This window comes from Empidonax traillii, unplaced genomic scaffold (genome assembly GCF_003031625.1).
Source record: "Empidonax traillii isolate 1590-97213 ecotype Southwest subspecies unplaced genomic scaffold, ASM303162v1 scaffold419:size1009643, whole genome shotgun sequence".
In the NCBI taxonomy this organism is placed as follows: domain Eukaryota; kingdom Metazoa; phylum Chordata; class Aves; order Passeriformes; family Tyrannidae; genus Empidonax; species Empidonax traillii.
In genome coordinates this window covers 307,953-322,113 of record NW_020955612.1, presented here as the reverse complement: position 1 = coordinate 322,113, position 14,161 = coordinate 307,953, and the positions used below count along the sequence as shown (strand labels likewise).

At 44.1% G+C, this 14,161-nt stretch overlaps 1 protein-coding gene across 4 annotated transcripts in view; it reads left to right on the top strand.

The window, feature by feature from the left end:
• The window catches only part of ABL2 (ABL proto-oncogene 2, non-receptor tyrosine kinase), a 40,969-nt gene that overhangs the window by 17,256 nt on the left and 9,552 nt on the right, over positions 1–14,161 (top strand). For 2 of the 4 annotated variants that reach the window (XM_027894162.1, XM_027894160.1), the window contains exons 2-5: positions 11,330–11,500; positions 11,997–12,292; positions 12,913–13,185; positions 13,894–13,978. In XM_027894162.1, coding sequence (XP_027749963.1) covers positions 11,330–11,500; positions 11,997–12,292; positions 12,913–13,185; positions 13,894–13,978 — 825 coding nt within the window. Of the gene's footprint in view, positions 1–1,651; positions 2,150–7,782; positions 7,889–11,329; positions 11,501–11,996; positions 12,293–12,912; positions 13,186–13,893; positions 13,979–14,161 lie in introns of those variants that run through there. The other 2 variants (XM_027894161.1, XM_027894163.1) reach the window with 2 other exon arrangements.

Genomic DNA, 14,161 nt, shown 5'->3' with positions numbered 1-14,161 from the left:
TTGTCTGGGTTTTGTTTGTGGAGTATTTGCATTTTGAGGGGGCTGAGGCAGCATCGCTCCCTTCCCCTCTCATTGCTGATCTTCCCAACTTACTGTGCATAATCCAGTCCTGAAAAGCCTGCCTTACTCTTACAATATACACTGTCTGCCTCTTCTTAGCCCAGATGAATAACAGGTATTGTGGTGCCAATTCTATAAAGTGGGATTTAATTTAGTTAGGATTGCCTCACAGCCCATTACGATCCTAGATAAATCCATACAACTGTTTTCCTCTTTCATATTTCCCCAGCACAAGGAGGGGATGTTGGCAGCGTTATAGAAAAACAAACCATTAATTTTAAGGTTAGCACTGTAAATTGGCAACAGATCTCAGCTCTTGTGGGGATTTGTCATTTGACAAATTATTACATAAATCTGAAGTTGCAGCTACCTCCTTTATGATATTTATTTATCGATAGATCAGATTCTCTCCTTGTAGCCTGATCTTCTTGCTGAACTAATTTGAGGTTATTCTAAGCATTTTCCCTGCAATTTCTGCTTTTTGAGATGGCCATCATTAACCCAGTCAAAAGATGTGGCCTAATGTTTCTGGGAAATTAAGTCACTCATTTCCACGCTGTTGTACTTTGTTTGCTTTTCTTTTGCTGCTCTGAAAACAAATTAGCAGAAACAACATCATCTGTGGGATGTTTTTGCTCTGTTGGCATCCAGGCACAGTCAAGTTTCCCATCTCCTGGCTTATTTCTCCCTAGAGCCAATTACACTTTCTTTAACCAGTCTCCTAGTTCAGCAGTTTCCTTTGCAAAGTCATTTTTGTCTTTTTTAAGTGCTCCTCACCTTAGGGTAGCAGTGTCTGCTGACTTAACCACACCATGCTCTGTGCAAAGCACGGGTTGTAGATAGAACTTGTTGGAAGATATCAATGGTTTTGCTTAGAGAATGGGTGCCAGAAATGAAGCAGCTCTCAAATAGGAATAAAGTCTTTTACTCAACTTTCTAACCTTTCTTCAATTCACCTGTTTCTTAATTAAAAGCTGCTATCAGGCAATGACAAATGATGTGAAGGGGAAGAAAGCAAATGGCAAGTCGTAAACTTGCTAATATATTGGCTAGCCTTACCTCTCTTCAAGTAAATTTTTTAGAAGGAGTGTTTTGCTTTAATTATTCTGTTCTAAAATACCAGATATACTGAATTATATCCATCACAAACCTACTAAATTTGATAAACATTCTCAGTCCAGCTCCACTTAACTGTAAATGAATAGATAAAGATTATGAATAAGTTATCTTCCTTTTTAATAAAGCTGATTTTATTTCTACAACAGCAAGTCAAACGGTGACTTTTATGTAGCTTTGATTGCTCGGAATTCTCCCTGTGCCCAGGCTGGGGCTCGTGTTTCCCTGGTTATCCAGCAGCTGTTGGGAATGGGCTGGTGAATGGAGCCCCTTGTCTGGCCCGTGGAGCCAATGACAAGTGTCTGGCTTTCCCAACGGGAAGTGGCCCAGCAGCCAGCAGCTAAGTTTAGTGCCGTGGATTTGTTTCTCTGACTTCACGTGCTGCCCCCACAAAGGGAATCAGCCCGCAGGGCTGAGAAAGGAGCAAGACAACTAAACCTCCCTCAGCCAGACTCTGGGGCTCTCCTGCCAAGCATCCACATTAGGAGTTTTCCTGGTTCTGAAGTTAACAGCACAGCATGCAATTTTTGGGCAAGTATTCGTGTTAAAGCTCGGCTTTTTTTTGGAGGAGAGGAAACGCTGGTTTATTTTCTAAGACAAATCTATTTCAAAGGAGGCAAGATCACAAGGGTATTTTAGTCAAATGAAGTAAATATTTTAAAAAGGAACCCCCTTCTTTGTTCAAGAGAAGAAAATGGCTGTGGACGATGGTTTGAACAGCATACTGGTTGCTGACAAACGAGGTTGATGGTTTGGTGCTTTATTTTTAGCTGGAGAATTTTTTTTTTTCAAACAGAAGCACTGTGTAGCCTTGGCAGTTGCTGCATATTCGGTGTGGGTGGATGGAACTGAGAAACTGCATCTGTGCTAACAAGCTTTTTGGGATTCCATTAAAAAATTAAACTCATGTACTGGAAACTGAAGCTGTATCAGCTCACCTGGGGAGCTCTGCCCTCCGAATATCCTCCACAAGGTAAGCAGTGCTGCCTGTCCAGGGCACTTGCAAAATACTTAACTTTGGGCCTCAGGATGACAGCAACTCAGATTTGGGCTGTTAGACTGACGTTATCTTTCTCTCCTGAGATGGCAAGTCCGTGAGTTAGTCTTTACCCTCTCCTTCCAAGTTTTCCCTTTAACTGGAAAGGCTAAAAATAAATTTCAGAAAGGCAGCTGAGAAACAGTTGAGTGTGGTCATTGTTCCAGGTGCTGAGTCTAAGGAGAGTACCTAATGCTGTAAGGGCTTCCCATAAGAAGTAGTTATGTCACTGGGAAAGCAGCTTGGCCGTTTATGTCATGATAGCTCAAAGGTCTGGTCAGTTGGTGCTTTACATCTGCAAAATAAACCTCTTGCCAGCTCGACTTTGTGAGTGTGGGTATTTCTCACTGCCTTAGGGATTGGCTGAGCCTTGTTTTGAAGGGGTCTTTTTGTGGAAGAGCTCTTACTTCAGGTGTTTGTGTTAACCCTGGGAGTAAATAGCAACTTGTTTGATTTCCTTAGAAGTAGATAATATCTTGGCTTTGATGTGGCCAATAGTAACAGCTCCTCAGGAATTCTGGTGGAGTGAAGTGTAATCCACATTAAGCAACTTCTCTCCCCAAGTACTGATTTAAAAAAAGTGCTCAATGACTTGCTGTAAGTTGTCATAATGTTTGGCCATCCCACCTTTCCTGGAGAAGGACTGGGTGACCTAATCCTCCTCACCCTTCACACTGGAGAGGTTTACTGGAACTTGCCACAACACAGAAAGAATGTCCAACAGCCTTTTGAGCTGCAGTTTGCCAGTCACCTCTGAAATCTGTGTGTCCCTTCATTGCACTCCTTTCCCTAAAGCCATCACTGTGGGAGTAGTTGCTGTCCGCTGTAGGCAGGATTCAGAGGAAGAGACTGAACTTCAGTACTCAATGGAAAGAGGTATGTGATCCAGAGCATCAGCAGCTGCTGGTGGCTCTGCTTCTTTCTCGATCCTCCCAGCTGTAAAGCTGGCAGGCTTTTATAGGAGCTGAGAAAATCCTTAGTAATTAAGGGAACAAGCTTTCTGGTGCAGTGTTTAGGATTTTGCAGAGGTTACATTTGTAGCTTTTTGTTTTAAAGTCCTTTTTATACTTGATTTTACTTACATTAAAAGATCTTTCTTCGGGAAAGTGTTTTTCTTATTATCTGTGGTGCTGTTGGGTTTTGGTTCCTCACCCAGAGGCACATTTAAAGAAGTCAGACTGGCACTATGGGTGGATTCTGGTGCTTCTGACTATTCCTAATATCTGCTATAAGATATGTCTGTCGTACCTTTTAACAACTGTTAGGTCCAGCCTTCTTGTGCCCACATGGGTTCCTTACCTTTAAGTGTTTTTCAAATGCATCTGAACCCCTGCATCATTTTGCTGGCTCCATTTATCCCAGAACTGCCTTCCTGACAGAGTTCTGTGAGGACAGAAAATCTTAGAGGTAATGAGAGCCAGACATCTGAGTTACCAGTGTTGTACTGAACACAGTCAATACTTCTTCTACTTGGAAATTCTTTCTTAACAGCAAAGCTACCGAGTGCTTCAGTAGATGGTTCAGTCACAGCCTGTACACTGACCCATTAAGAGATTTATGCATCTTGCATTCAAGGAATGAATGGAGATTTCTAGTGAAGACTTTGGAGCTTAAGCTTGATTTATTTCATACGGATTCTGCACCAAAAAGCTACTTCTTTACCAGAAATTAGTTGAGGAAGAAATAGGGAAGTGCTGCATTAGGTTGATAAAGGAGAAATGGTTGTGTCAGTGACATCTGAGCAAGGACATGGGCTGAGGGACATCTCTAATAACAAAGGGAGGGGATGACTGGCACCAGGGAAACAGAAGACAGAGTTCTTTTTATCAACATTAGTTTCTTATTTTTTTAAATCTCAACATAACTAAATGCTTGTAAAGTTCATTAGACAACTCGAATTCTTCATACACTGGTGTAACTAAATCAATTGAGATCCATTTGTCTCTCCTTCTACCAACTAAAATTCGGTAACATCAACCCCCTAAACCTTGTTTTCCGTTGGATTTTTATATCAAGCTAGCCAAGAAACACATCTTCCAAGTAGAGACCCACCACTTTAACCATTATATCTTATCAGCACTTTATGAAGTTGCAAAATAAATCTGTTGCTAACAGGTGAGCTTTTAGGTTCTTCCATGTATTTCTCACTGATAGCAAAGGTCACTTCTATAAGCCTTTTCTGTGTCAGACATATTTTGATAATCGAGGCAAGACAGTGCTACCAGCTTGGCTTGAAATATTTCCTTTTATACGATATGAGCTGTTCATGATGCAATTCTGTCACTGACTCTAAAGTCTCCTCCCTTTCTGTCTCTCCCAGACTGGTACCATAAATAGCAGCCTATTCCTCGCCCATCCCAAGTTTTTGGCTCGGAGTTGTATTTCTTGGCTCCTCTCAGTGGGTTGTTTACAACACTTCAGCCTTGCCCCACTCTGTGGGAGGCCCAACCATGGATCTGTGCTTTGCTCAAGCAAACCACCTTATTAAGAGTCTGGTTGCTTGCAGGAGAGGAACACCTAGGAGTGGCATTTAGTCAGTGCCTGCAGTTTCCCAAAGCCATATGGGAGCTGTCTGGCCCCTTGAAATTGGTTTTTTTCGTGGCCACGGAGATGTCAGCAGAAAGACCAGGTGGTGCTTTTGGGTAAAGGGTGAAGTCTGTGACAGGTTAAAGGAAGTTCATGCTGCTTCCATGCTACCACATTATTAGACAGCAGAAACTTGGCCTGCTGTTCAGCACCGGTTTGCTTTTCAGAATGCAGTTTGTCTTGAGTATTTTTGGTTAGTAGGAAGCGCTGAGACTTGGCTTGGAAAACAAAGCTGCTGTAGAACTTGATACTGTTCCAATCGTGTCAGCAAAATAGGAAACCCACTTGCTGCTGTGTTATCAGTTTTGTTTCCTCGTATTCATTAAGGCAGAAGTCCTCCCACTAACAAGCCAGTTAAAGATCTGAAAGTCCATGATGTATGTTTTGAATGTGAATTGGAAAATACCAATTATACCAGTAGCTGTTATGTACTTGATGGTCTACTTTCCCTGCCCTGAGTTGACCAAGGCCAGTTCTTTGCTAGCCTTAAAAGCAAGCTCATAAAATGAGTCTATCTGAAAAGCAGCATCATGGGTATTTATATTGGAATTTAGTTTAGAGACTCGACAGTGAAAATAGGGTGAAATAGATGGCATATGCAGGGATATGGGTGGCCTTGCGTTCAGGTGTCCCTGTGTGATAAAGGGGTGTGGGAGAAGGCAGAAGATCACTGTGTGAGTATAGACACAGACATATACACCCTGTGGTGTTTTGATGGAAAACACTAATATATCAGATTGAGACTGTTTGCAACAACCAGTATTTACCCTGTAATCTTTCCTTTGTCTCTCTCCCTTCCATTGACAAACCAGTCACTTTGCCCTGTGGCCAACAACAACAAATCCTTTTCAGAGCTGTATTTTCATTTACACATTCTTTTCTTTGCTTAAGAGACACTGACAATTGGCTCTGAAATTCAGGGTATAGCAAGATTTTTAGGAGCTCCCTGAACTGTGCATTTCAAAGTAGCATAATCACCAAGCTTTCCCTTTATTCAACTTTTTCCTACTGCTGGAAGAACTAGAAAAATGGTTCTAAATGGATGACTTAGGTTGTACAGGAAGGGCAGCCACTCTCAGGAAACAGCTTTGAAGGGCACCACAGGGAATAGTGTAAAGAGCTGGGAAGAGCTGCTGTGCCTGAAAGGTGGATTCTTCCACTGAGGAAGTTGAGTGTACTGGAATTAAGATTTTATATTGTGCAGTTACTGTGAAGGGAATAGGAACAGGATGCAGATGTGGTGGGTGCAGATGTCAGAGTGATGGCCTGCAGCATAAAATGGCTATCTAGGAAAATCAGTTGTAAAAGAAATAATGCTCATCTAGAGGCCAGAAAGATGCTTGATTTTATTCTGCCTGGGTGCATTTGACAGGATCTTATGGACTGCTCTGCACTCCCTGTCCTTTCCAGTGGGGAACACCTTCAGGAGGGTGGCTGAAGGGTGCAAGCATAGAATTACCCTCTTGCAGGAAACTTAACAGCCAAAATATTTCTCAACCATAATGCCAGTGCTGGCAACTACATGATTCCCATCAGGAGCTTGCTAACACACCAGCCAACCATTAGGCTTTGGCTACAGACTCCTCTGACAGGGGCTAAAACTGATAGGATAAGCAGAGATATTTGCAAGTTACATTAATCCAGCCTAACTTTCTGCTAATCCTTCATCGTCCCAAATACCAATTACTCATCTGTTGTATTTTAACTAAGAAGTAAATGTGATCTTTCAGCTAAGGTTAGTAACTGTTTACAGCTGAGACTTGTCTAGCCACAAATCCATACACAGCTTGCCCTTTCCTGGTACCTTTTCAGATGGACGTGTGCTTGTCACAAAACTTACGTGTTTCCAAGGGCTGTGCTGTCTTTCTCTACAAATTCTAATTGTTCTTTGTGTATTAACACATAAAATAAGCTTAGTGCAAGTACCAGTGTCATTCAGAGCAGCTGGAGCAAATAAGAGGGGAGAAAACAGTAATCTGCAATAAACTAAACAAAGAGGGAAAGAGAGGAAAGCCCAGGAGCTTTCAAGTAAAGGCATCTCAACCTCTGGCTACTGGGCAGCTGCAGGATTCACTGAGCTTGGTTTTGGAAGGGGAAGAAGAGAGGTCACCCACTTGACAGAACTTTAGGACACCTGCAGACTGTTCTTCCTAAGGTATTTCTTTGTGCAGTTATTTTTACCACACACATTAAGTGCTCGTTGCAAGGGGGAGTGTTGGTTAACCCTCCCATGTTCACCTGTTTGGAGGAGCCTGTGCTGCTACAAATCAACTCTGCTGGAAAACTAGGGCTTTTAAAGAATTCATCCAACAAATCTTGGGGTTTTGAGAGGTAGTTTGATGAGGCCCAAAAGGGCCTCATCAAACTACCTCTCAAAACCCCAAGATTTGGGGGACCTGCTCTGAGTGTTACTAATCAGCAAATACGCAGCTCAGACAGGCCTTGCTTTCTGTATCTTTCCAAAATCCTGACACATCCAAGAGCATTCACGTGTTCAGTGCTGGTACCTCTCTGAGATGTGTGTTTTCACTACCATCCTTTCCTGTTGATTCACGTAAACAGTGCTCCAGGAGTGGTGTGTGGAGTGGAAAAGTGAATCAATCTGGGCGGTCCCCCGTGTCGGGTGATCTGCTTTGTAATTTCTGCAAAGGAATTTCTCCAAGGAAACTGTTTGCTTTCTTCCCAAACACTTTGTTGCCTAACTCTGTCTCTGTAGCTCATCTCCAAACCGTTTCAACTCGCAGCCCAGTCCCCACATCCTCTGTTTGCTCAGCATTCCCTGGAAAGCTCCACCCTCACTCCCAGCTAATAACCACGTTAACCCACAGCTCGATTTTTCCCAGTCTCTCCTTCGCCCTCCCGGGAGCACTTCCTTTCCCACTGGCCCCGGCCTTGTGAGCAGCTGGTGAAAGGCCTTTGTGCTGGCACTGGCAGCCTGGGATTTGTCCTGCCAAGCAGCTTCTTTTCCTGCTGGGAAGCACATCATGAGCGTGGGGACAGTGCTCTTCCAGTCCAGCAGCTATGGCAAAGAGGGGAGGCTGCTCTGCTGCCTCGGCGAGGGAGCCTCCGAGCCTGGCACGAGCTTCTCAGGTAGGATGCTCAGGGGTGTAATCCTGTCCTGTCCTGGGTGGGAAAGTTCCTCCAAGTGTGGGTCCTTTCAAGTCTGTCTTTGTCTTGTAGTAGGAGACCGACCACAGGCAGGTCTGAGGTTGCCAGCGTTTTTTACTGGGATTTTAAGATTATTGAAATGCTTCTTTTCTACGAGCAGTTACACTGTATTTCAGAAATAGAGGCCACTTCACTCTAAAATGTATAATTTAGCATATTCATCTGCCCTAGGACCAAAGAGATTGGTAACTGAAGTGTTGGCAGCAGGGGACAAAACACTCCTTACGTGGTGGCTGAATAGGAAAAGCGTTCATATCCAGAGAGAGGCAAATTGTATTGTGGGAATAAAGGAAAGGAAGGAGAGGGATGAAGTGTAACCTCCTTGTGTGACCGTGTATTACTTGCACACGACGTGATGATGTAAGTTTTCCATTGTACAGGAAATGAAAGCGATAATACACGATTTATGGTCAAAAAGGAGCTGAGGTAAAACAGAACTTCCCAGCTCATTTCCTCACTTCTGGTGCAGACACAGCTTGCAGACTTACTCAGCTGGAGGGGCATAATTTGCGATGTGCTTTGGTTATCTGAGTTTCCTTAATGACACCTGTACAGTGATCACGTTCCACTGACCTTCCACAGCCTGATGTACTGCAGGGTGGAGATCCCACACTGTATGGAGCAGCGTGGTTATTCTGGAATAACAGCCTGCAAGAGGTGCTTTTATATCCTGGTAAAATCCCCTTCAGCAGATGTTGGGTAACCTTTACAGTTCTTTAAGCATCCAAGTCACTCTAACGTGACAAGTGAAGGAAGTTAGTGAGACACGAACTCTTAAAAGCATTTGATTTTTAGGTAATGTGATTTTTGGGTAAGCACTGTAGCTAAGTGATTGAAGCTCCTCATCAAACATTAACTTCTGCAGGCTTTTTTTGTACCTCAGGTGGGTGTTAAGAATGTGTGCCAGCCTCCCAGGCATTCCCAAGGAAGTGGTGGGAGTCCCACGTCTGCTCTGACTCCCCCCAGCCAATCCAGCACAGCCCCAGCTTGGGTATATTTTGGGAACTGCCTACTCTTGTGTTTGCTCCTTAGCAGAGATGCCTAAGTCAGAGTTCTCATACAGCACGTTTGACTTTGCTTAAGGCACTGAAACAGTAAGACACTCACTGTAGGAGAATAAAGAATGTATTATTTAATTAAATATGTATTTCTACTCCATAAAGAGAGCTGGGTTTGGGAACTGGTGTTCTTTCCTGGAGCTTAACAACTGGACACACACCCAGCCCTAAAATAATACAGTGGGATGTTGGCAGCCATGCTGTAATGTGGGGGGGGGGTGAGCATTGGGATTTCTTATTTTCCATGAGAGCACCCAGTCTGATGGGTTAATATGTTGTAAAACTAATTGCAGTTGATAGCTAGGAATAAGAAGTGGATGTAAATGTTGCATCTGCAGGCAGTGCAGTCAAGGAAGGCTTAATCTCTAGTCCCTTTTGTTCATGCCAGGAGAACCTTGATAGAGGCTATTTTGGCAAGGCTTGGGAGGTATGTTATTAAGTAATGGCACAATGAACAGGTTATGCAAGCAACAGAACTCTGAATTATTACCAGAAATGCAGTCCAAAGCCACTCAGGTACATGTTTAAAATGAAAACAGAGCAAACTTCAACCACTTACTTTCTCATGTACCTACAATACAGTCGAAAAATTGCATTAGAGGCTGGAAACCCCCCTTATCCTCGTTTTCCAGGCTTGAACTCCGTCCTGTGACACAGCTTTGGCACGTTACTTTGCCTGTTACTTGGCGCAGGCCTCTTCCTGTTTTGTGTCTCGCTGACTTCCCAGTTTCCCCGTCCTGTATTGGATTTGAGCTCTTTGTTCTCTTTTCAAGTGCCTTATGGACCAGCTTTTGCTCACGAGTGTAAATCTCAGGGGCCTGGGGAAGGGGGTGGGTGACCACAGCAAGTGTTCTCTGGCACTGGTCTGACTTCTCAGCCCCTCAGAAATGGGCCAGAGCAATGACTAAAGCAAAGAAAGCCTCAGAGTGTTTGTTTGTTTGCTTTTAAAGAGAACTTCTTATGTTTAATGCATTTAATGAAATCTCTTCACAGTGTACATTTTCCTGAGTTCAACAAAAGAATTCAGAAATAGATACTGGGACAGGTACTTACATCAGTTGTACCATCAGAGAAAAAATATCTAACTTTACACCTTCATATTTTTTTGCTCCCTTGAGCAGCTCGTGTATAAAATCCCAATATCGCCCTTTCTCATCTTAATATTGAAGTTTATTCTGCTTCATGTTCCTAAAAAACCTCTCTGTGGGTTAGAAAGCCAGTGGGAGTCTTGACATAGCACTCCCATGAAGTGTTCAGGCAGCTTTGCTTCTTACTACAGTTCCTTCTAAAACTCCAGGGATTTAGAATGGTTTTAATCATCACAAAAACTGTAGAGACTTTTTTTTTTTTTTTTTACAAACACATCTGATTCCCCCCCTTGTACTAACAAGTTTTCATCACTTGTCCTTTGAAACAGCAAAGGAGAATTGCCTGGGCTTTCAGAAAGGCTGCTGCTAAACACCCACCATCACCTGTACCCCCTTCTGTCCCTGCCACCTCTCATTTACACAGCCCTGGAACATGTTACAAGTCACCATCATTCCTGTTAATCCTGACTCAGTTACTTACACATCTCGTTTGTGTCATAATTCTGCCTTACCTGGATTTGTAATGCAGGCTTCAGATCCAGGCTTGTCTACGCCCACCATGGGAACTATAAAGATATAAAACGTAACATTTTGGCATTGAAAGGTTTCCTTCACTGCTTCATGTAATTTTAAAAAGCACTTTTAACTTTGCACTGGTTTTTTTTTTTTAATATATATGAATGCTTAAAAAAATTTCAAGTAGAGGCATATAAAAATAGAAGTATATATAATAAATAATAAATAGAAATGTTATGTATGTAGTTTGCTACTTGGTATCTGGGTAGTTAACCAGCTTTTCCAGCCCCTCCTAGAAGGAACCTGTAGAATGAAGAGTCCACAATGTGGGATTGAAAATCACTGATTTAAGAGTTGAGATGTGGTGTTCCCTTTCCCTAAGGGCTGTAGGAGCTTTGCTCTGCTGTACACTGGGGTTTTGATTTATTTAAATCTATTTGATAAACTTGATCCATTCCACCAGAGGGTGGTGGGGCACTGAACAGGCTCCCCAGGGAAGTGGTCACAGCCCCAAGCCTGACAGAGTTCAAGGAGCATTTGGACAAGGCTCTCAGGAACACGGTAGGATTGTTGGGGTGTCCCGTGCAGGGCCAGGAGATGGACTCGACGATCCTTGCAGGTCCCTTCCCACTCAGGATTCTCCCTGATTTTACAATTTACAACTGCACCCAAAATAACCGGCTCTTCTGCTCCTTTCCCAGAGGCCCTGCACCGCCCCTACGGCTGCGATGTGGAACCCCAGGCACTGAACGAAGCCATCAGGTGGAGCTCCAAGGAGAACCTGCTCGGAGCCACTGAGAGCGACCCCAATCTCTTTGTTGCACTTTACGATTTTGTAGCAAGCGGAGACAACACCCTCAGCATCACCAAAGGTAGGGCTGGGGGTCACACAGCACCTGCCAGCCTGGAAACTGAGCGGCAGAAAACAGAAAGTGGAGTCCTTGCCCGGATAGAAGTGGGGATAAAGCAGTTAGGGAAGTTTATTCCCTGAACTGATGGCAGGAAGCAGACGGTCTGTCCCTCCCTGGTGCTGGAGGGACACCTGCCGGGCAGTTTTCCTCGGACAAACACAGTCCAGCCCACTCCTGTTGCAGGCTCCCCAAATCACTGCCCTGTGAGATACCTGTGGCAGGGAGGGGCAGAGGGAAATGGTGGCACTGTGGAAGGTGACAGAACTCAGCACTTTCACCCGGGGCAAAATCAGGAATTAAGCATTGCACAGAGACTTTCTGGTCAGTGCATATGTCAGAATATGACCTCCTGCAGAAGTGTTTTAAATCATGTGCCACTTAAGGCTTCAAGGAGACAAACCTCATCCCTCCAACAGCTTGCACTGTGCTTACTCTGCTTTCTTCTTTCTGTTCGAAGGTGAGAAGTTGCGAGTCCTGGGTTACAACCAGAATGGCGAGTGGAGCGAGGTACGTTCGAAGAACGGGCAGGGCTGGGTGCCAAGCAACTACATCACACCAGTGAACAGCCTGGAAAAGCACTCGTGGTACCACGGGCCGGTGTCCCGCAGTGCAGCAGAGTATCTGCTGAGCAGCCTCATCAACGGCAGCTTCCTGGTGCGGGAGAGCGAGAGCAGCCCGGGGCAGTTGTCCATCTCGCTCAGGTACGAGGGACGAGTTTACCACTACAGGATCAACACCACCTCGGATGGGAAGGTGAGGATCTCTGGAAGGGTGTTAAAGTAAGGGGTGGTGCAGAATCTCAAGTTGCAGGCTGTTAAGGGAGGGGGCTGTGAGAGAAAACAGGCCTGCTGGTTTATTAATATAAGGAAAGAAGAAGTATGGCAAGAGTTTGGTGGTAAAACTCACCAAACAGCACTTTGGAGATGTGCAGACAGTCCTTGTCCTGGCTGGAAGTATCTAAGGAGCGAGGCAGCTGTGGTTGGAGGTGGTGATAGCCCTCCACTGGTCCCCTTACAACAAGCAGAGCTTTGGTAAGCGGGCTGTTTTAACCTAGTTCAATATGCTGTGTTGAGAGATGCAAAAACAGGCCTTGTGCTTGGATAAGAATTCCAATTTCTAGTCCTGTAAAGCACAAGGCAGGAGGCAGCACAGCTCTTAAGTGATACCTTATTTCTAGCTGCCTTCTGCAAGTAAAAGTCCCACAGATTAATAGTCATTTGCCCAACAGGATGAGAACAAATATTCTAAAATCTGTTTCTCTGATTCTTTAAGAAAGAACATGTTAGAACATTTTTACTGTGCCTGTTTTCCAGTGTTACTGAAAAGCTTTCAGCTCTTTTCATTTAAGCAGATTCCTGGTTGTTTCTTACCAGGTCTATGTGACAGCAGAAAGCCGTTTCAGCACCCTGGCGGAGCTCGTGCACCATCACTCAACCGTAGCAGATGGCCTGGTGACAACTCTGCACTACCCAGCACCCAAGTGCAATAAGCCCACTGTCTATGGAGTGTCCCCCATCCATGACAAGTGGGAGATGGAGAGGACTGACATCACCATGAAGCACAAGCTCGGGGGAGGGCAGTACGGCGAGGTGTACGTGGGGGTCTGGAAGAAATACAACCTCACCGTTGCTGTGAAAACATTAAAGGTGAGTTTTCGGGTTTTCAGCACTGTTCATTTGGTCACCGTTTCTGATAGGAGGAAGGAAGTCGTAGTGTTTTAAATTACACCACCTAATAATATGAGTATGAGAAAATGGAGTGTGGTGATCTGCATAAAGCCCATGCTTGAGAGATCAAAGGTACCTTATCAAACCTACACCAGTGCATGTGGCTTAGAAACAAGCTGGAATTTTGGCCCAGCAGGAACTGCATGCCCAAGTCACATCTGTAGGAATGGTTACCAAGTCAACTTCCCTTCCTCCAGAGGAGCTGTGGAACCTTTAAGAAGTCAAAGGAGTTGGAAATACCTTCTACAACCTCTCCTCCCCTCCTGGAAAAATTCACTGTCTCCATCTGCCTTTTCTTTTCAAAACCTTCTGTTTGTTTCAACATTAACAACTGCAATTCTAAGTGCCCCCTAAGTAAGGGAACTTTCAAACCTAATTTTTATAGCTGGGTCAGTGATCCTGAGAGTCTTTCCCCAGACACAACAGCCAGGCGCTGCAGACCTGTCACCTCACTGTGCTCTAGGCCAGCCAGGCAGCTTTGCAGGGCTGTGACAGTTTGCTTTGGAAAAAACCCACCAGAATCTAGACAAGGAAGCTGTGATTTATATTCAGCCTGAATGTGTGGTGTTAACCAGACCTTGAACATGAAGATAAATGTTCCCTTCTTTTTCCAATCTGTTTATCTAGGAAGATACCATGGAGGTGGAAGAGTTCTTGAAAGAAGCTGCTGTGATGAAGGAGATCAAGCACCCAAACCTGGTGCAGTTGTTAGGTCAGTGACATACGTTGCTTTTTCCGTTCTTACTTAGTCTTCATTTTGGGAAAATCTCATCTTGTTTAAATGCAGTGGCAGTTTTGCTGTATTTATATAACTTTTGAATCAGGTCAGGTTATGGGGTGGTATTTTTGTCAGCTTTATATAATATTGGAGCCAAGAGACACTAATTTTAAATAA